This window comes from Paramormyrops kingsleyae, chromosome 25 (genome assembly GCF_048594095.1).
Source record: "Paramormyrops kingsleyae isolate MSU_618 chromosome 25, PKINGS_0.4, whole genome shotgun sequence".
NCBI lineage: Eukaryota > Metazoa > Chordata > Actinopteri > Osteoglossiformes > Mormyridae > Paramormyrops > Paramormyrops kingsleyae.
The window spans coordinates 15,011,568-15,031,784 of NC_132821.1; the positions used below are offsets into that span (position 1 = coordinate 15,011,568).

At 41.3% G+C, this 20,217-nt stretch overlaps 1 protein-coding gene and 2 long non-coding RNA genes across 3 annotated transcripts; 1 reads left to right on the forward strand and 2 right to left on the reverse strand.

Moving 5' to 3' along the window:
* Window positions 1-5,750: 5,750 nt before the first annotated feature.
* Window positions 5,751-8,360, reverse strand: LOC140582957 (uncharacterized). The gene is made up of 3 exons (XR_011985761.1): window positions 7,959-8,360; window positions 7,681-7,834; window positions 5,751-7,440 (listed from the first exon to the last, which is right to left on the reverse strand). It is a non-coding gene; the product is annotated as an uncharacterized lncRNA (long non-coding RNA).
* An 83-nt stretch (window positions 8,361-8,443) lies between these two features.
* LOC140582958 (uncharacterized) lies at window positions 8,444-9,058 on the reverse strand. The gene is made up of 3 exons (XR_011985762.1): window positions 8,956-9,058; window positions 8,670-8,862; window positions 8,444-8,523 (listed from the first exon to the last, which is right to left on the reverse strand). It is a non-coding gene; the product is annotated as an uncharacterized lncRNA (long non-coding RNA).
* Window positions 9,059-10,737: 1,679 nt separating this feature from the next.
* Window positions 10,738-18,703, forward strand: LOC140582809 (pantothenate kinase 3-like). Its single transcript, XM_072707191.1, has 9 exons — window positions 10,738-10,997; window positions 12,908-12,997; window positions 13,234-13,586; window positions 13,719-13,963; window positions 14,045-14,221; window positions 14,532-14,655; window positions 16,125-16,250; window positions 16,648-16,777; window positions 16,858-18,703. The coding sequence occupies exons 1-8, from the start codon at window positions 10,874-10,876 to the stop codon at window positions 16,696-16,698; spliced, it is 1,290 nt and encodes a 429-aa protein (XP_072563292.1). The 5' UTR covers window positions 10,738-10,873; the 3' UTR covers window positions 16,699-16,777; window positions 16,858-18,703.
* The last annotated feature ends 1,514 nt before the right edge of the window (window positions 18,704-20,217 follow it).

A 20,217-nucleotide genomic window follows, 5' to 3' on the forward strand; every position in this document is an offset into this window, starting at 1 on the left:
AATCTCCCCCTAAATGCTGACAAAACCAAGGAGATGATTGTAGACCCACGGAAGAAAGAAAAACAACACACACCACTGCATATTGAAGAGAAGGAGGTGGAGAGAGTGAAATATCTTGGTGTTCACTTGAGTGATGACCTCACTTGGTCTCACAACATCAATCAGCTGGTCTCAACAGCGTTTGTATTTCCTAAGAAGGCTGAGGAAATTTGGAATGGCAACCAGAATTTTTAAAAACTTCTACAGAAGTACTATTGAAAGTATTCTCACCAGCAACATCACAGTTTGGTTTGGGAACTCAACTGCAAAGGACCGGAAAGCCTTGGAACGGGTGGTGAGAATTGCCCAAACCATTATTGGAGCCGCTCTACCATTACTGGAGGACAACTATCACCCCAGAGTCATCAGGAAAGCCCATAGCATCATTAGAGACAATAGCCACCCCCAGCATAGACTGTTCACACCTCTGCCTTCAGGAAGATGCTACAGAAGTGTGAAATCAAGAACCACCAGATTAAAGAACAGTTTTTATTCATAGGCCATCAGGCTGGTGAATGATTCACACCCACTATCCCTTCCCCCCATAACACTGACTTAATTGTCAGGACAATTACCCTGTGAACAAGGAGAACCATAACCACTCTCCACCCATGCACACACATACACACACACACAGAACAATTTCTGCAGACTCTGTACACCACATGGGCCAGTCGGTGAACTTTATATTCACTCCAGGTCTCATTTAATTGCTCTTTTGCACAATACTGTAAATTATTTCTGAAGGTTTATGTGTTTGCACAATAGCCTTTGTCTAAATATTATTTATTTTTGTAATGCACATTGTATTGTCACTCTGTGTTTACTGTTCTATGTTTAGGGCGATGCAACGGAACATGTGGAGTAAGATTTTCATTGTACGGTGTAACTGACTGTTTTTACCATGCATATGACAATAAATTTCTTAATCATAATCATGTTGACTATTTAGTTACATTGATATTAAGCAGTATAAGCCTTTTGTGAACACTGCAAATGAAAAAATAGTATTCTACACTTAAATTGTTTCGAAAAATTGTTTTAGTTTTGTTTAACAATCAATAAGTAGTCAGACTTTTGCACAGTGTCAGTAAAGTAAATACAAGGAAGAACAAATTTATCCACAGTTTTTACAGATTCAAATCGAATAATAAATTGATCATAACTTACAATTTGGAAGCCATTCTTGATAAATTCTTCAACAATAGATGAAATCTTCTACAGAGTCTTTAGCTCTTGTCTCGCTGGAAGCAGAGGTAGAGTAACAGTACATGTGGAGGTCTCCTCTTAATATACCATTCTGACCGCGTCCCCCCCCCACGTAGCCCCGCCCACCCCACCCCCAGTGGCATTGTGAGGGACACTTTGAAAGACGATTTCAAATGTGAAACAAAGTAACTTTTAAGAAGGATAAGAAACGAATTTATATTTCTAAATAGAGTGCAGTTCTAAAACTTCTGCACGAATTCGCCACCACACCACATATGTATATAGTATACTATAATATAATTTACCCAAACAACAGATCCCTTATGTTGCTGCTCATATACATTTGATTTGTGTCTGTCTTTGCCATTTCAAAACCATGTTGTGGGGTGATTTTAATATAAGCTATCGGAGCTGTAATTATGTCAGTTTTACCTCTTGATTAATGTGGAAGATCGCAATTTAACATAAATAGAATGTAATAATGAATGTTTGTTTTCTTATGTGTCGGTCACGGCAACGCCCCGCATACCATCGGAAAGCTACAGCGATTCTGAGCAACATTGCCAGTATGATCCAATTTCGATTTCCCCGTTTTTACCCTGAAATTTCTGCCTGAAATTGCCACCCCGCCCCCGTCTTGCTCTAACGCACACTCGCACTCGCTCACTATTTGCAGCGAGCCAGCCTTAAAGGGCCCAGATCGCATTACAGATGGTACCACAGATTGTTCTAATCCGTACTGTTCTGACACAGACAAATTGACATACAGTGACTACTACAGTACTACAGTATTAGCAGGAGGATAGGCTCAATCTAAAATGTTCCTAAAATTTTGGTGTATTGCTCTTCATCCAATGGGGCTATCGGCATTACTGGTTAAAAGAAAAAAACCTTCCAAAATAAGTCATTAACGCTAGAAGTACTAAACCTGCACAAATTTGCCTAAATTTTCTAGCACTACTAGGCCTGCCACAGATTCTCGCTGAGCCATTAGCTTCATTGCCCTCCTGCTTTTGTTGTGCAAACACACCAATTACCTGTGAAACCTGAAACATTTGCATTTACTCAGACTGGTAGCCCAAACCTTTGTGTGTGACATGGAAACCTTCACAAAAGCCTGCCATATCTATACAAAATATCCCACACACTGACTGACCTGCAAATATGAAAGACACATATTCACAAAATATATGGAAACACAAGTCTGTTTTATTTATAAAAAATAGAGTGAAAATTAAATGAAAAGTTGCTAATAGAATGAAACGAATAGAGTGAAAACATATTTACACATCAGTCTCCAATGTATGTTTGTACACAAAAGTCATAAGAACATAAGAAATTTACAAACGAGAGGTGGCCATTCGGCCCATCAAGCTCGTTTGAGGAGAACTTAACTAATAGCTCAGAGTTGTTAAAATCTTATCTAGCTCTGATTTAAAGGAACCCAGGCTTTTAGCTTCCGCTAGACTAGCAGGAAGACTATTCCATACTCTAACTACACGCTGTGTAAATAAGTGCTTCCTCAAATTTGTTTTAAAATGTTCTCCAGCTAATTTCCACTTATGGCCACGAGTTCTAGTTTTTAAACTAATATTGAAATAGCCATTTGGCTGAACAGCATCCAGACCCGTTAAAATCTTATAGACCTGGATTATGTCCCCTTAGTTTCCTTTGCTCAAAGCTAAACAGATTCAGCTCAGCTAACCTCTCCTCATAAGACATTCCACTAAGACCAGGAATCATTCTCGTAGCCCTCCGTTGCACCTTTTCTAAGGCAGCAATGTCCTTCTTAAGGTATGGTGATCAAACCTGCACACAATATTCTAGGTGGGGTCTTACCAAGGAATTATATAAATGTAACATCACCTCCCTTGACTTAAACTCCACACACTCCAAATGTCATAAGCTGAGTGAAGTCATGCTCCATGGTTGATAACATGCTCATTCTGTCTTTTGTCTCAGTGGTTACTCTCCCTCACAGTCTGTCTGTCTGTCTGTTTCAAAGTCTGAGCTGATGGCTCTGTGGAAATCTGCGCTGCCTTAGTAGTTCTAGGTATTTTTCACCAGAAAATAAAAAGCTCAGTAGTTCTTAATACATTTATTTGACTCATTCTGCTTTATTACGTGACCTGCTGTTTACGTGATCTCAGCCTAATTGTTGTGTTCCCAGACTGTTGGGGGATGGATAGCCCTGCATGTGCATCGCAGAGAAGTGCAAAACAGCCATCAATGAAATAATCGCCCTAGGCTGGCAAGCCCATCCCAGGTATGTGTCCCCTCATCCCAGATGTTAATGTTAACGATTGTCCTGTGGGTCACACTGGTAATTCTTGAGGCTTCCTTAAATGGTCCCATTAGTCATCATGTTTTTATGCTCCACAAATACTGTAGGTTTTCAGCTTTATTTGCCTGAGTACATTTTATATTGTCTGTGATGCTGCTGCAGATCAGGCCTGATCAATTAGGCTATTTTCACTGATTGCATTGCTTTGACCTCTGTGATTTTGCTATGGTTATCTTGCTAATTCCTTTGCAAACTGTAAAATAAAAGCATGATTCCTTGAGCAGACGGGGTGTGTGTTTGAGTATGTAATGTGCGTTGGTGTATTTCCAATCTATTACAGGTCAGTGTGCCATGCATCAGATTGGTAGTGGCCCAGTGTATAATGCTCCTAATATTTTGAAGGGTTACTCTAAAACTACTGGGGCTATAAGCATGTGTCTGGGCTCTTTGTGGACTACAAATGCTTTACTTTAATTTGATGTATGATTTGCCTGCGTGGCCTGATGCAGGGCTGTGTTGGAGTACACCGTCTCCACCAGGTGAAGAGATTCACAGCTGACACGTGGAGAGGTTGCAGGTCACCAGTTTATTCCTAAATAAAGTAAATATTGGTAATCAAAAAATTCATTCAAAGTAGGTCTAATAGGATTTTTTTAATTTCACGTAATGCTGTCAGTGAAAATTTATTTTATAGAGACGCAGCAGCAGCATCAACAGAAAAAAATGAGGAATTTAAAACGTGGATGCTTAGCCTGTTTATTCTTTATGCTATTAAGCCCACTGATTTATGTTGTCCCCCACAAGAGGCTCTTACTTAAACTCAAAGCGACAGGTATTTTAGGAACTGTAGCGACCTGGATTGATAACTGGTTAACAGATAGGACGCAGCGAGTAGTTATAAGAGGCCCAATGTCACAGTGGGCCTGTGTTCATAGTGGGGTGCCGCAGGGTTCAATTTTAGGACGACTATTGTTCCTAATTTACATAAATGATATAGACACCAATATATACAGTAAACTGGTGATTGTCACGGTTGTGGGCATCTCGGGCACGGGAACGAGGCATCGCAGGCACAGAAGAAGGGTGGACGACCCACTTGCGGCTCAGAGAACAAATCAGGGTTTATTTAACTGAATAAAGAAAAACACAAGGAAGGGCTAACAAAACAAAAGGACCACGAGGGGTCGAAAACTAAAAAGGGATTAAGTAACAAAACTAAATAACAAAACCAAAATACACAAGTAATACTGGGAATCTCTGAAACTAACCATGAAACAAGAAATACAAATCAACTAACACGCAATCACAAACAACCTAGACATAGACAATGAACCACTAGAGAACAGAACAGAAGCAGGGACTTAAATACAGAAACCAAAACTGGGTAATAAGACTAACACAGGACAGGTGAGACTAATTAACACAGACCAGGAAAACAAGGCACAGGTGAAACTAATAAACTCAAAGGAACAAAAACAGGGAAACTAAGAATTAATCAAGGAAACAGAAGCCAACACTAGGGAATTAAACAGGTAAAGACACAAGCAGGGGCACAAGGAACAAAACCAAAACCAACTACAAAATCAGACTCAAGAACTAAAGAAACTCAAATGAAACACTAGGGAGCAAAATACAAACACAGGAGGTGGGATTCAAACATAAGACAAGAGGGAACTCAGGACCAAGGGGCAAACAGACAGCACATGCTTAATACATTGAGCCACGAGACCAGACAGGAGACAGGGGAGAACAAGGACTGACGTGAAGGACGGAATGACCAGCACCACCTGCTGGTCAAACGGGGAAGGGGCACGGAAAGACCACAGTGGGGGGCTGACCCTGACAGTGATATTTGCAGATGACACCAAGGTGGGTGGTGTAGCAGATACTGAACTAGCGACTCAGCAGCTACAGCGAGATCTTGATTTAATTAGTGACTGGGCCAATACCTGGCAGATGAAATTTAACATAGATAAATGTAAGGTACTCCATGTAGGGAGCAGAAATATAAAGTACAGGTATTTTATGGGACCTACTGAAATAAAGATAGCTGATTATGAGAAAGACCTTGGTATGTATGTTGATGCTTCCATGTCTCATTCTCGCCAGTGCGGGGAAGCAATAGAAAAGGCCAATAGGATGTTGGGGTATATCTCCAGGTGTGTGGAGTTTAAGTCAAGGGAGGTAATGCTATACATATGGCATACTGTAGGTGTGATGATGCCACACTGCTATTATGACACCTCCAAGAACTGGAAAAACTAACAAAACAAAACAAAAAAACAGCAGACTGCAACAACATTAGGAACAGAGAACAGAGCATCATATGAACTTATGATGCAGCATGCAGGAAAAGAAAACAGAGTAGGATTAGTAATGTAATACGAGTCAAAAGTTTAGATAATTATGCTTTATGGAGCTCTTTTTATGACTAAAACTACAACATAACACAAATGGGGTTATGAAGTAAACAAAATAAGTGTACACAAATCTAAAGAAAAGGAATTCCTTCCAGTAGTCCTGAAAGAGTTCCCATATGTGTTGAGCAATTGTTGGCTGTTTTGAAACATACTTTGTTATAGTTAAAGTTAAATAAAAAAAAATAAAAAATAAACACGAGTTGCATGCCTAAACTTTTGACTGGTACTGTATGAACATAAATGAAAGCATCAATAGCCATTTCTACAATATTCTTTGAATATTTTGGTCAAAAAAAAATAAAAATCCATTTCTCCCAGCCTTGAAATAACATCATATGAACTTGATGTCATGAACTTATGAACTCCTCATGAAAAGAAAAGCTTCACTATTTCCTAAAACCTCTTTGATCAATGAAGGGGTGTGCCATCTTTCATCACCAAACTCATCAAGTAGTTCCTGCCTCACAACAAAAACTCTACTCTCTCTGCTCAATTCAAACAGCTCAGTGGAGTTTTGAAACCTTTGGCATGGGGATTGCAACTGTTCATGATGTCAAAGCCTGTCAATCATCTAAAAGCAAATATATGTATTATAACAGGAGGAATCTGAATCATTAGCATAAATAACATGTTTCCATGTATCATTAGCTAATTACTAAAATATAGCATCAATGTTTTTCACTATTTGCTTCATGGTTATTAAACTTTGCATGTAACATTACCTCAATGAATTCGGCTGCTGCTTCACAGTGTTGAAACTGTGAATAGCCGAGGTCCCTCAATGTGCGCTGAGCTACTGTCACAGAGCGACTCAGTGTTTGTGCAGCCACGGACACCTTCATTTTCTGTGAATCAAAATTCACATGCTTGTCTGTGATTTTGTTGGCAGCATGCAGCCCTTCTTTTGCTTGGACATCATTCAGATTAACTATGTATGTCCAGTTGATCTGGCCAGTGGTGCTGCTTATTGGGCTGTAGACCTGCAACATATTTCGTGCCAAGTTCAAGATGTGGCAAGGATCCATCGTCACAAACACCTTTGCACCAGTCACTGGATGTGCAAAAAAAGTTTTTAACGGTTCACCAGGGTTGACCTTCAGCCGGCATCCAAGCTGGTTACACATGCTGACATTGGAGGCATGTCCATCCATTGTAACAGACGCCACTGTCATCCCATACTCATGCAGTTCCTCCAATGCATGAACAAGTAGCACCTTCTGTGTCTCTGGCAACAGGGAGTTGATCAGGTAGTATGCAGTTGGAGCCTTCCAATGGCCTTATAGGCCAACCACCATAAAAACAAGAGCCTGTGTGGCCACATCCGTTTCATTCACTCCATCCCCCATATCCACAAAGCCAGACATTTTCTAGGTATGTGGATCATATTGGACATGTTTTTTGATGGTCATGGCATCCAATAGAAGACTCACGCGTCTATATTTAGCCGGATCTTCATCATGTTGAGTCCAGGGTTGGCATCTAAAAGAACTTGGTATAATGAAAAAATCCAGTTTAATCCAAATGCCCAATTCAGGATTTTTTCAATCAATTAATAATCACTGTGGGCGATAACCATAAGCAACAATTTGATCACATGATGAGGATTTACTTAAAAGGCTTCTATTTATAATGCCTTATTACTTATTTATGGTATTGATTAATTACACCAGCTTTTACATGTCATGATTAAGGGATAAAAATAAAAGCTTAGAAAGAATGGATGAATACCTTTGCAATGTATGTGGATGTGGGAAATTAAGATGGAGAGACTCTCTGAGATAATTGTAGGCTTTGGGACCATGTAGGTGGAGACTGAGGGCAAACTCTTTCTGATCTTTTGTATACTCATGGCTCTGTTTGGACAGGAGATGCACTGGAAGAGCTAAAATTCAGTTAGCACACACAAATTAGAAACTCCCTTTGAAATAATAATTAGGATGGCTTTTAGAATTTTACCCTTAAGTACATACCACTTTCTCCATATTTGTATTTTATTTCTATTCTACCTGAGTATAAATCCAGCCTCTCTTTCAGCCCTTCATTAATGAGGTTCTTCTCCCTCAAATTTTGCAGAAGACCACATACTCTGTTCTTTGCTCTCCGTTCTCGATCCTTAGCGTTTCTCTTTTCATGCTCTCCACCCTAGATAAGATTTCATTGAGTCTAGTCCTTAGATTTTCAAGAGATGTAGGCAGCGCGTAGGAATGGTCCAAGTAGACACAAGGAGTCAAGTTTATATCACATCAGTCAATTCATAGTTAGTATAACGTGCTGTCTGCTGGTCTGTATTTGTAATCACGTCACCCCGCAATTCCACTGTGAGCACTGCATGCGTGCGTGTATCTGATTTAACAGCAGCATGTTTCAATGTGTATGCATGTGTATGCATTAGTTTATCTGAAAAGCATGACAGGGGGTAGGGTTTTGTGTCAAAAGAGGTTTGAAAAGGACCTTAGTACTCACAACACTAGGATCAGGCAGAGCTTCAGTCTCTTGGACAGGCAAAGAACAGTCTACTGACAGGTTCTCCTGTGCCCTCTCTGAAGTCAGTGTGGTCCTGGTTGCCATGGGCTAATTTGAAAGAAAATAAAATGCTTAAAAACATGAACAGAGTTAGATATGTCACAGCCTAATGCTATGGAATACATGACTGATTCCTTTAAAAAAAATTACTTTTCACTGACTATCTAATCCTTATAGCCTAACTACACACCTACCCTTTGGAGATGAGTTGGAAACCTGAACACAGAGGGAAGAGCTCCATCTCTGATTCTCACAGTCTGACCTGTCCTGTCAAAATCCTCCTGTCTAAAGTGCTCATGGCAGAGCCTGGATGCATCATTGGCGCTAAAACCTTCACGCCTAAGGGCTACCTCCCACTGCTTCCTGAGGTGGATTTCTTTGGGAAACCTTCAAAGTTTGAGAAATGATTGATGATTGATTAGGAAATAGAATGTACATATTATCCAAAGATAAACCAAAGAAACAGTGCTCAGTATTTACTTGCAGTGGTACTCCAGAAAGCAGTTTCTCCCCTCTGAAAAGCGGAGATGGAGATTGCACTTGCTGAAAAATCAACTTCAGTGTAGGATTTGGAGGCTTTGTTTCAGCATTGCATCTTTTGCACTGGTTCTGGGATCTAAGAGCCGAACCACTAATGGGACACAGGTGAAGTAACAAATGAGCAACACAACACGATAGATGATGAAGTGATGGAAATGCTCAGGTGTAATATCTTGTGTGTTTACAGAGATATATATTTCATATGATAATGTGTATGGTCAGAAATCATGAGTAAGTTGTGATTTGTGTTTTTAGACACATTTTTCGCTAGCACAACTCCTTAGATGGCTGGACAATTTCCTGTCCTCAGATGTGGAAGCACACAGATGACTTCAATTGTGGGGTGTTGGTATGCACGGTATGTTTAAACAGTTTTTTTTTGTTGTATTTTGGTAATATTGCAAAAACCTACTAAGTTGTAGCTCTTTAACAGTTGGCTGAGATAGATGTTAAGGAAACAAGAATGTCACCTGAGGTACTTCAACTTGGACAGCTGTGTCATCTTTGAATATATCACGCATCATGTCTGGTAAAAGATATTTCACCTGAGGTATGCAGTGATGGCTTTTATTTTATAGCCATTATATTTCCTTCGACAAACTGTGTCTTCAACCATGCAAAAAGAGGAAAACAAACCGAATATTCTGGAAGTCACTGCCTTGCAAAAGGCATTTATCTTATCAATTAATTGGTTTTCCATTATTTCTTATGGGGAAAATTCGATCACAACTCGAACTTTTTAGGATTCGATCCGGGGTTCTGAACGGATTAAATTCGAGGTCTGAGGTACCACTGTATGTGTGTATATATATATATATATATATATATATATATATATATATATAAACTGGACAGGTCAAAGCTCATTTGCTTTAGAGGTCATGGTTCCAGAAGTAAGGTTATGTCTTTATGTATTGGTTTTTATTACTGAAATCTAAACCAGATGAAAATGGTGGACGTATCCTGTAATTACGCTAAATGCACGGTAACTTTTACGACGATAATTTAATAGTTACGACCTGGAACTATCATGCCAACTTTGAGTGTAACACGTTTAAACCACAGTATGTTAACCTATTCTCGAATTCTGAAATAGGATTAATATTTGTTTTGTAACCAAGTCCATGTTAACATTATGATCGCTCAGAAAATGTTGAATGCTAAGGTGCCAAAGAACAAATATTGTGCACGAGTATATTTGCACTTTATTCTTAAACACTGGGTAAGCAATATAAGGAAATCATGGGTGGATACACTGTACAATGTATTGGTGGTTGTCAGTCAGTTTAGGGAAATTAATGTGGAATAGGTCACTATAAAATAAAAGATCCACTCCCGACGCACGTTATATAGGGTACGATATAAGTGCAGCTTCACTAAGCACATCAGGTCTGCCCAGGTGAACACACAGTTCTCAGTCAATTATCTTCATTGTGGGAAGGTATGAAAGAACTTCTAAACTACCACGGAAGATTGTCCTTTTATCCTGAAGGATCACTTTGTTGACATCAAGACCCATTGCAAAATGCCGCCAGTACGCGGAGCTTTATATGGTTGTCTGTCGAGGTAAAGATGTAAGGTCGACGGGCTGAAATATTAACGTGTGAATTATTGCCGTCTTTTTATGTTCGCATTCGCGTGCATTGCCTAACATTGCCAGTCTGCAGGCGTGAAACGATCTGCTTCTAGACGAAAGGACGCTTCGGCCATGACGGCCTTCCATAAGCTCCACCCCCGATGACGTATTTTTCCCGTCTACGTTGCAGTGAGGTTGTTAACATAACATATGTTCTAGAACCCGGGCAGACGATTCTCATTTCCTTTTAGTAGTTCCTGGAGGAAGCAGCAAGTGATAGCGATGGCCAGTTTATTTCGCTATTTCCAGCCGCGCCATTTGCTCTGCGCAACCGGAGTGGTGCTTGCGGCAGCCGGTACAGCGTACCTTGTGCGGCGACTCAGTAAAAGGGTGGAGCTACAGGAAGGTACCTTGATACTTATAGTCTATGGCCCAATCCCAAACCGGTCCCTACACACTCCGCCTCACCACTCCGCCTTCGTTTGCGCATTCCCGAGACCCGTCGCCATGTTGAAGTGTGTCTCAAAGCAGCAAGGGCTAAGGGGGAGTGGTCGATTATGCCCTCCTTTAGCGAGTCGGCAACGATGGTGGCTCGCGCGATTTCACTACCACTTCCATATCCCATAATTCCTAGCGCACAGGAAACAGAACAGCGCGATAATTTAATAATTGGATTCTAACAGCACAGTGATTGAGTGAAATACACATAGAAAGTCTATGTTACATGTTATAATTCATCGCTGCAGAAAAAAATTAGGAAAGCAGTTATTTATAGCTGGTCAGTACAGGTAGATTTTATCGTGATCCGATTACGAGAGATTTTGTGTACTTTTCAAACTAGAAACATTCGTACGCAAACTCGATCAACATCACACCAGCAATAACAATTTATGTTTCATATTTGCCTGTTTTTTCCTCTACATATCTGGATCTGGTATTTGGTACAGAAGTAATGCGTAATGTTTTATGCGTGTAAACTAAGTTAGCTATGGTAGAAATTGTACAATCGTCAATATGACACATGTACATACTTAAAATTGCTCAGTGCAATAAGACGACGTAGCCGTCGTCTTCTCGCATTAGATAAACTGTGCTTTTTTAAAATAACTGATATGTCATTAAAGAAAATACAATACAGCTTCTTGATGGATCCATTTCGTCAAATCACTACGTAATGCATTTCCTCTTTCCGGTAATGAAGACTGTAAAAAGGCGCTGCGAGGGCAAGTCTGTCTCAAATCTTTCTTGTGACAATTTCCTTCAGTTTAAGTGTATAGGGCGTGTTGTGAGGGTGACTCGGCGGGAGTGTGACTCGAAATGAAGGCGGAGTGTCGAGGGTATAGTTTGGGATTGGGCCTATATGTGTAATATACAGTGGTACCTCGGTTCTCGAACTTAATCCTTCTGATCAAATTTTTCCCATAAGAAATAATGGAAATGCCCCGATCGTCCGCTCCTTCCGTGTGCCACGCCCCCTCGTTAACCTCGTGTGGGATCCCCATGTGATCAGCTGTTTCTGATTGTTGTCATTAGTCCTCTGTGTTAAGTTCGCTTTTCAGTTTGTTTCCCCAGTCCGGTCATTGTGTGCGTTCGACTGGCTTACAGCGCTGGCTTAAGCAACGCATTCTGATCCTGACGCAATGCATTACGGTTAGATGCATTGCGACCTCTCACCCGGCTGCACAAACTGGAACCGCCTCCGTGACGACACACCTTTGCCCTTATTGGCTGAAGAGTTTAGTTACACGCATGACGTTTGTATCTCAGGCAGTTCCAATGCGTAATCTGCTATTTCTCCCGAATATCACGTAAAGCTGTGAGAACTGGTTTTCAGTTAATTTACCTGGTAAAATAAAGTTTAAATAAATGACATGAATGCTCTAATAATACACGTAAGTTAGTGGTTTATTTATTGTTAGTTACTGTAATGTCGCGCTGCTTTATTTGGTTAATCGTCCAATCTGTGAAGAAGGCATTCAAGTAAGAATTGCATTGTAGTATGACTCATTTCCTGGCATGTACAATTTATATTAGGTCAGCGTTCACGGTTCGACTTCTGATATTCAGATCAAGTTCTAGGTCAAACTGGTTTGTTCGACTTTCAAGAAATTCGAGTTTTAGTGAGTTCGAGAACTGAGGTACTACTGTATATACATTTCGCATTAGATAAAAAAAAACACATTTTTACACACGTATGCCCTATACCCTTGAAAGAGTAATAAATAATATGTCCACAGATCAACACTTAAAACAATAATAATTTGTTTTGATTAAATATATGTTTAGTAACATATCACTTACACTTAACAATGGCAGTGCCCAGGGAACCAGAGGAGCCGACCAAACCCTGCACATCGCCCAGCCCTGCCGGACACACAGCGGAGCTGCCAAGGTTGAACAAGCCACGTAAGTGTCCCCACCACTCCCATCCAAAGGCCTTTCTCATGTTATTTCCCAGGTTTCCCATTTTTATGTAATGTAAGAGATGCTGGTCCAGACCAATAAGTAGATAAGTAAGCTATCCAATGGATGGATGGATAAATTCTTTGATCGTCTTTAGTTATTCTGGTAGTAATTGTTGATCTTCAGATTTATGAATATCAAACAGGAAAGTAATTACTTCCCTTTTTTTCTTGCTAAAGCCTTTCCCTGGTTCGGAATGGACATTGGTGGGACCCTTGCAAAACTAGTCTACTTCGAACCAAAGGACATCACAACAGAGGAGGAACAGGAAGAAACGGAAAACCTTAAAAACATCCGCTCCTGTTTGACCTCTAATGTGGCTTATGGCTCTACCGGCATCCGGGATGTCCACCTGGAAATGAAGGGTCTGGAGCTGTGTGGCCGAATGGGGAACCTGCATTTCATTCGTTTCCCCACCCAAGACCTCCCTGCCTTTCTGCGAATGACCCGTGACAAGCAGTTCTCCAGGCTCCATAAAACACTCTGTGCCACGGGTGGTGGGGCCTACAAGTTTGAGGCTGATTTCCAAACGGTGAGTTCAGCTGATGTTTCTGACTCAGATTTTTACAATGTAATGCGATTCACTTTGTCTTTGAAAAGGGGAAATTTCCAGAGGAAATCACAAATCCTATTATCAGTTTTGTTTTCCCCCTAACCCCTTCAGATTGCTGGTCTACAGCTCGTGAAACTGGATGAGTTGGATTGTGTCATCCGTGGGGCCCTGTACATGAACTCCAGTGGACCCTCCGAGTGTTTCTACTTGGAAAATCCAACTCATCCAGAGCAGTGCTTCCTCAAACCTTACCCACTGGAGAACCCTTACCCATTCCTTCTTGTCAACATCGGGTCTGGGGTCAGCATTCTCACAGTCCATTCCAGAGATAATTTCAAACGTGTCTCTGGAACAAGGTGAGCTAGGCTCCGATGATAATTTTTATATCTTCTAAAGCTAACATTGATATAACAGTTTGATTAATGTCTGGCTTTCAGTCTCGGTGGAGGGACTTTCCTTGGGCTGTGCTGTCTGCTGACGGGTTGCTCCACGTTTGAGGAAGCACTGGAGCTGGCCTCACGTGGGGAGAGCACACAAGTAGACAAACTTGTGCGGGACATATATGGGGGCGACTATGAGAGGTTTGGTCTCCCAGGCTGGATTGTGGCCTCCAGGTAGGATGTGGTCATATAATATAGTGTAAGTCAGCCTAGAATGACCTGCAACGCCGGCCCTGATACAAGGCTTAAAATTGTGCTCAAGCAATGTAATACTGTAAGAAGTCACAAGAGCAAGGAAGGATGCCTGGAGGTTTTGGGTGCTGAGTAATCTGAAAAGCAGCTGTCGTTCAGTAACCCTCAGTCATATTTAAACCTAGAGGTATTAGCAATAACCTACATGATACCTGATGCTGCAGGATTAACCAAGACATGTCAGAGAAGAAAAAAATAGGGTTTATTTATTGCTGTGTACTCTTTGTTTCAGTTTTGGAAACATGATTTATAAAGAGCAGCGCGATTCAGTGTCCAAAGAAGACCTGGCCAGGGCAGCATTAGTTACCGTCACGAATAACATCGGCTCCATCAGCAGGATGTGTGCCTTGAATGAGGTAAGCCTTTGTCACAGCTTACACACTAGGGTGGGGTGAAAAAATCTAAATTTCCAATAGCAATTTCCTATAGTGCGGAAAAGTTGTCACTGGACCTTGTTATTAAACGTGCAAAATATCTTTGAAATAGGTTAATATTTTCAGGCTCTGCAACGCGATCGAAGTTTTCACCTGTCACATCAATGCGCAGATCCACGCTATGTATCATCCATATCATAACGCGATGTAAATTGTTACAATTTAATACAAGAACCTAACAATCAGTCAGTGACAATGAATAAGTGGGGAACGACTCATTCAGAAATGTGGAGCATGCTTACATTGACATACTGGCAATATACACTATCCATTATCTATACCATCCATCCATCCATCCAATATTTATACCGCTTTATCCATCTGGGTCTTACCAAAAATATTGGGACGCCACTCCAAATCATTGAATTTGGGTGTCCCAATATTTTTGGTAATATAGTGTATCTAACCATTTTGACTGTCATGCTTAATACTTTTCATTTTGGTGGCACTGAGGAACAATTTTACATTGCGTTATGATATGGATGATATGTAGCATGGATCTGTGCATGACAGGTGATTAATCGTAATGCACGTAGAGCCGCAGAGCGACGTTATGTATGTGTATGGCTGATACCCAGTAAAAATCTGCGTTACCTGAACGTTGGTATTTTGTAGTGATTATCACCTGAAAATATTAACCTTCAAAATTTCAAAGAATTTTTGCACGTTTAATAACGAGGTCCAGTGGCAACTTTTCTGCACTATTGGAAATTGCTATTGGAAATTTAGATTTTTTTCACCCCACCCTAATACCCACAAACTGGTATTTTGTAGTGATTATCATGTTGTGAAGGTGCACAAACACAACATCGATGAGTATAGATAATGGATAATGTATACTGCCCATTGAGGTGACAGGTGAAAACTTCAATCGCGTTGCGGAACCTGAAAATATTAACCTATTTCAAAGTTATTTGGCACGTTTCATAACGAGGTCCAGTCACAACTTTTCCGCACTATTGGAAATTGCGATTGGAAATTTTGATTTTTTCACCGCACCCTATTACACACACCGTGCCTGTGTACTCTGTTCACATATGATTCACATACGTGATACAGAGTGGGATGAACCGCATTACTAAAGAAATTTCCCACTATGTAGAGCAAAACCATACCTCCAGAACAAAGACTTCTGGCTTATCCCTACTAAACAGCCCTGCTCTCTGTTTTGTTAAGATATTAAAAACTTCTTACTGTGTTTTTGTGTCTAGCAAGTCTCATAAGGCAGTTTCTCTGTAATGTCTCCCATGATGCAAAACCCAAATTCCAGTAGTAGTAAAGGCCTTTCCTTCATGCTGTTCAGTGACCACTGGGGCAAGAAGTATATTTTTGTTTTAAAATGGGGAATTTGTTTAAAACTGCTTGCTAGCTGCTTTCTTTATTCTCTGAAGAACATCGAGAGAGTGGTGTTCGTGGGCAACTTCCTGAGGGGTAACATGCTGTCCATGAAGCTGCTGGCCTACTCTATGGAGTACTGGTCTGCTGGACGATTGAAAGCACTGTTTCTTCAGCATGAGGTACTGTATGAGTCATTTTAACCTCAAGCCTCCCTTAATGTTTTGTAATAGCCAGAGGTGGAAATTTCAGGTCCAGAAAGTAAAAATCCAGACCTGTTGTGTATGAAGAGTCAATGTCACAGAGTACTCAGCTGGTTGGTTGAAACAAAATCATGGTCTGGATTTATACTTTCTGGATCTGAAATTTCCACCTTTGGTAATAGCTAATTAATGTTAATGGCCGCTAGCTTATGAACTTTTTGTATATGCTGCTAAAGAATCAGCCATTTTGTTGATGCACAGTTTTTCATTTCGTTGTTCATGTTTTTTTTCCTCATTAAGCAGTTATTTGCTTGGAGCACCACATAATGAATGTATACTGTTTATAATGTGTATAATGGTTTTTATTTTTTTACAGGGCTACTTTGGAGCTGTTGGGTCACTTCTGGAGCTGTTAAAATCCTCCTAAGCCCAGAAGTATAAATGACCAGAGTGATATTCTACCGCCCTCCTGTACCTATGCAACTCCATCTTTGCCATGTGGCCAGGTAGTGTATTCTAGTGTCTAATTCAGTTACTGTGTATTCTGTTTTTATTTTTGTCTTCTAAGCTTTTCTTTCTAACGTAGGTCCATCCATCCATCCATTAACTTCCGCTTATCCGGAGTTCGGGTCACGGTGGTAGCAGCTTCAGGAGAGATACCCAGACCTCCCTCTCCCCAGCTACCTCTACCAGCTCTTCGGGGGGGGGATGCTAAGGCGTTCCCAGGCCAACCGAGAGATATAATTCCTCCAGCATGTCCTGGGTCTGCCCCGGGGCCTGTAGGACATGCACGGAAAACCTCTCCGGGTAGCTGCCCAGGAGGCATCCGCACCAGATGTCCAAACCACCTCAACTGGCTCCTTTCGACGTGGCGTGACGTGGTCTCGGACTTAGAGGTGCTAATCCTCATCCCCGCCGGTGTGACCTCACCAAACTCCTCCCACGCCTGGCTACCAGGCGCTGGCAAACGGGCCCCTCCCCCATGCCGGGCTCCAGGGTGGGGCCCCGGTGACCCTAGTCTGGGCAAGGGAAACGAGACCTTGATAGAATTCTATCGTCATAAGGGTTTTTTTGGATTGCTCTTTGTCTGGCCCCTCCCCTGGGTCCTTTTTGCCTTGGGAGACCCTACCAGGGGCTATTGCCCCCGACAACATAGCCCCCAGGGTCACTGAGGCACGCAAACCCCTCCCCCATGATAAGGTGGCAATCCAAGGAGGAATGTAGGTAATGGAGAAAAAGAGAAACAGACCCAAGAAGTTATTTCATAATAAAAACCTTTAAAAATATTTATGAGAGTGTGTTTTACCACTTTTCTAAATGTTTAGTGTCAATAGTAAATTCCATGGTATGCAAAAAGCTAAAAGCACATGCATTTACACATAGTAGTAATTTGAATTATTTGTTTCTGAATCTATGTTTTTTTTCTATTATAGAAATTACAGCATGGAAATAATTGCACTGTGTTGTGAATAAATGTAATGAAAATTTCTGTTTAAATCAGTACCATGATCGTCCTGTTACATGGAAACTACATGAAATACTATTTTAAAATCAAGCAAGGCCTAAACTGAAAGTCAAAACTGCTGGAGAGCCAACAGGGTCATGCAGATTGGGACTGGAGTGGTGCCGAGGTGTTGACAAGCATAGTGGATAAAAATGGCATGTATGGCAGTACCAGCAGCCATAGTTTCAGTGTGTAATATGTTAAGTTGTGGATAGGCTAAGTTGAAGTAATAGGTATCCAGTTCAGATGTGAAGACTGAGCCTGATTCAGTATCCCGAACATAGGCCGGTAAACCATTCCATAATATAGGGGCCCTGTAGCATGATGCTTTGCCACCAAATGTCACATTATTTATATGTGGAACAACAAGAAAGGATGTTGTTTGACTTTGCAAAACGTCAGGGTTTGCAGGTCTCTGGATCCTGGTTCCAGCACCCTCAGCTGCATCGTCAGACTGGGTACCCCTATACTGGTGGTGCAGTGAAGGAGATTGATCACATCCTTGTGGGCAGACACTAGAGGTTCCTACAGAACTGCAGGGTCTACTTAAGTAGCCAGTTGATGAATTCTGAGGACAAACTTGTTGCTACTGAGAGGGTTCAGCTTAGGTCCAGTAGGCTACAGTACCACGTACTAGGAGAATGAGGCTGGAACTGGCCAGACTCTGAGATTAGGCTGCTTCTAATGAGTTTGCATGCAGCTTGTCTGAGGAAATTACAGACTTTGGTGTGGCTGCTGAACCTCACGTTATGTGGGAGATCTTTCGCGATAAGATCCTGAAGGTTGTGGAGGGTTGTGTTGGTGTTGCCAGTATTTCTAGAAGGAGGTGCTTTATCTCTAAGGGCACCCTGGATATTATATAGAGGAGTCGCAACACGCAGCTTGATGGCAACTCTGGTTTTTACTGGGAACTCAGATGGACAGCTGTGAGGGCACTGAGGGCAGATAAGGAGGCGTTTGGTAGACGAATCTGTTCGCAAGTGACACTATCTGTGATCTGAGAATCCATGTCCTGCTTACAAAGGAATCGAAGCATTATGCAGATCCAAATCTGTTCCTCAGTGAGTCACAGTCAGTGTCATTTATTTAGACTTTTATTATACAGCATCACTTCATCCAACACCACTGAAAAGAATTATTGACTAGTAATACCAATGTCAAAAAACAAAACCGTCAGACACCAGCATGTTTTATTCTATACGGACACTTTGCTACTCAGTGGTGCTTTATATTTTATGTTTCATGCAGAGATAAATGTTGTTAGTAGATCTTCTTTAATAACTAATTAATACTGTATTAATTAATCAAATCATACATCACTTTTTCCTGTTAGATATTTTTTATTTCTTTTTTGTATGATGTTAGACTCTTTACTTACTAGTTGTAACTAAAATAAAAATATTCTTGCAATTCTGAATGCTTTTCAAACTTGTTGCATTAATTAAATAACTATTAAGTATCTCCTGGGATGGCATGTTGGTGCAGTGGTTAGCACTGTTGCCTCATACCTCTGGGACCCGGTGCGGAATTTGCATGTCCTCCCCATGTTGTCATGGAGTTTCCTCCAGGTACTCCGGTTTCCCCCCACAAGACATGCTGAAGCTAATTGGAATTACTGAGTTGCCCTAAATGTACATTTAACGTACCCTATTAGAGCTGGACTCACTTGGCTTCACAATCTCTAGTTTAATGTGGAAGATCATATTTTTCCATTATGTCACACAAATTCATACATTATCTAACTTTGCGCAGTTAGTTTCCTCATTAAACATGTCTATCCTTTATACGGGCTTATACGTAGACAACGTCACAATCACTAGGGGCTTATGTTGTCCTTGCATACAAGGCTGTGCAATACACACGGTCACCGGATGAGTCTGCAGAAGCCGGTCATATGCTGCCTGGACGTCGGTCCCTTGATTTGATCCGGGGGCAGCACTCCGCACAGCGCCACGGGTAGCACGGATGGTTCCCTCTTCTGCAGAGGAGGCACTGAAATACAAACAGTTTAAGATTAGTGTTCAGTTATGAGGGCTTTGATTGTGTGTGTTGAAAGTCCGACAGCAAACATAAATCATGCTTACCTTAAGTCACCTGCCAGCTTGCTCAGCAGCTTACTGGCTGCCACCACATTTTTAGCCGTCGCAGCAGAATGACTGAGATAATCAGCCACCAAAGTCTTTTCAGAGTCTGTCATGTTCTTGCTGGCTGTCCCAAATACTCGCCGGGCAGTCTGGCTGGTCATCGGGTCCAGCTGGTATCTAAAGTTCAAAATTAACATGGCCTTTATTAATACTTCTCACATGACGCCTGATAACGTGTATTCAGAACATATTGTGGGGGAAATGCATCACGATGGTTAGCTTACCTTTGGTGCAGCCGGTGGAGGTCGGCTGATGCATTGTATATCGGCCTCCCTGAGGAGGAGACAAAGAACCTCTC

Bases quoted from the DNA above. Each gene is read 5' to 3' on its own strand.
- LOC140582809 (XM_072707191.1), top strand. From the start codon at position 10,874: ATGGCCAGTTTATTTCGCTATTTCCAGCCGCGCCATTTGCTCTGCGCA. The intron at 13,964-14,044 runs GTGAGCTAGGCT...TCTGGCTTTCAG, and splicing joins AAACGTGTCTCTGGAACAAG to TCTCGGTGGAGGGACTTTCC. The intron at 14,222-14,531 runs GTAGGATGTGGT...TCTTTGTTTCAG, and splicing joins GGCTGGATTGTGGCCTCCAG to TTTTGGAAACATGATTTATA.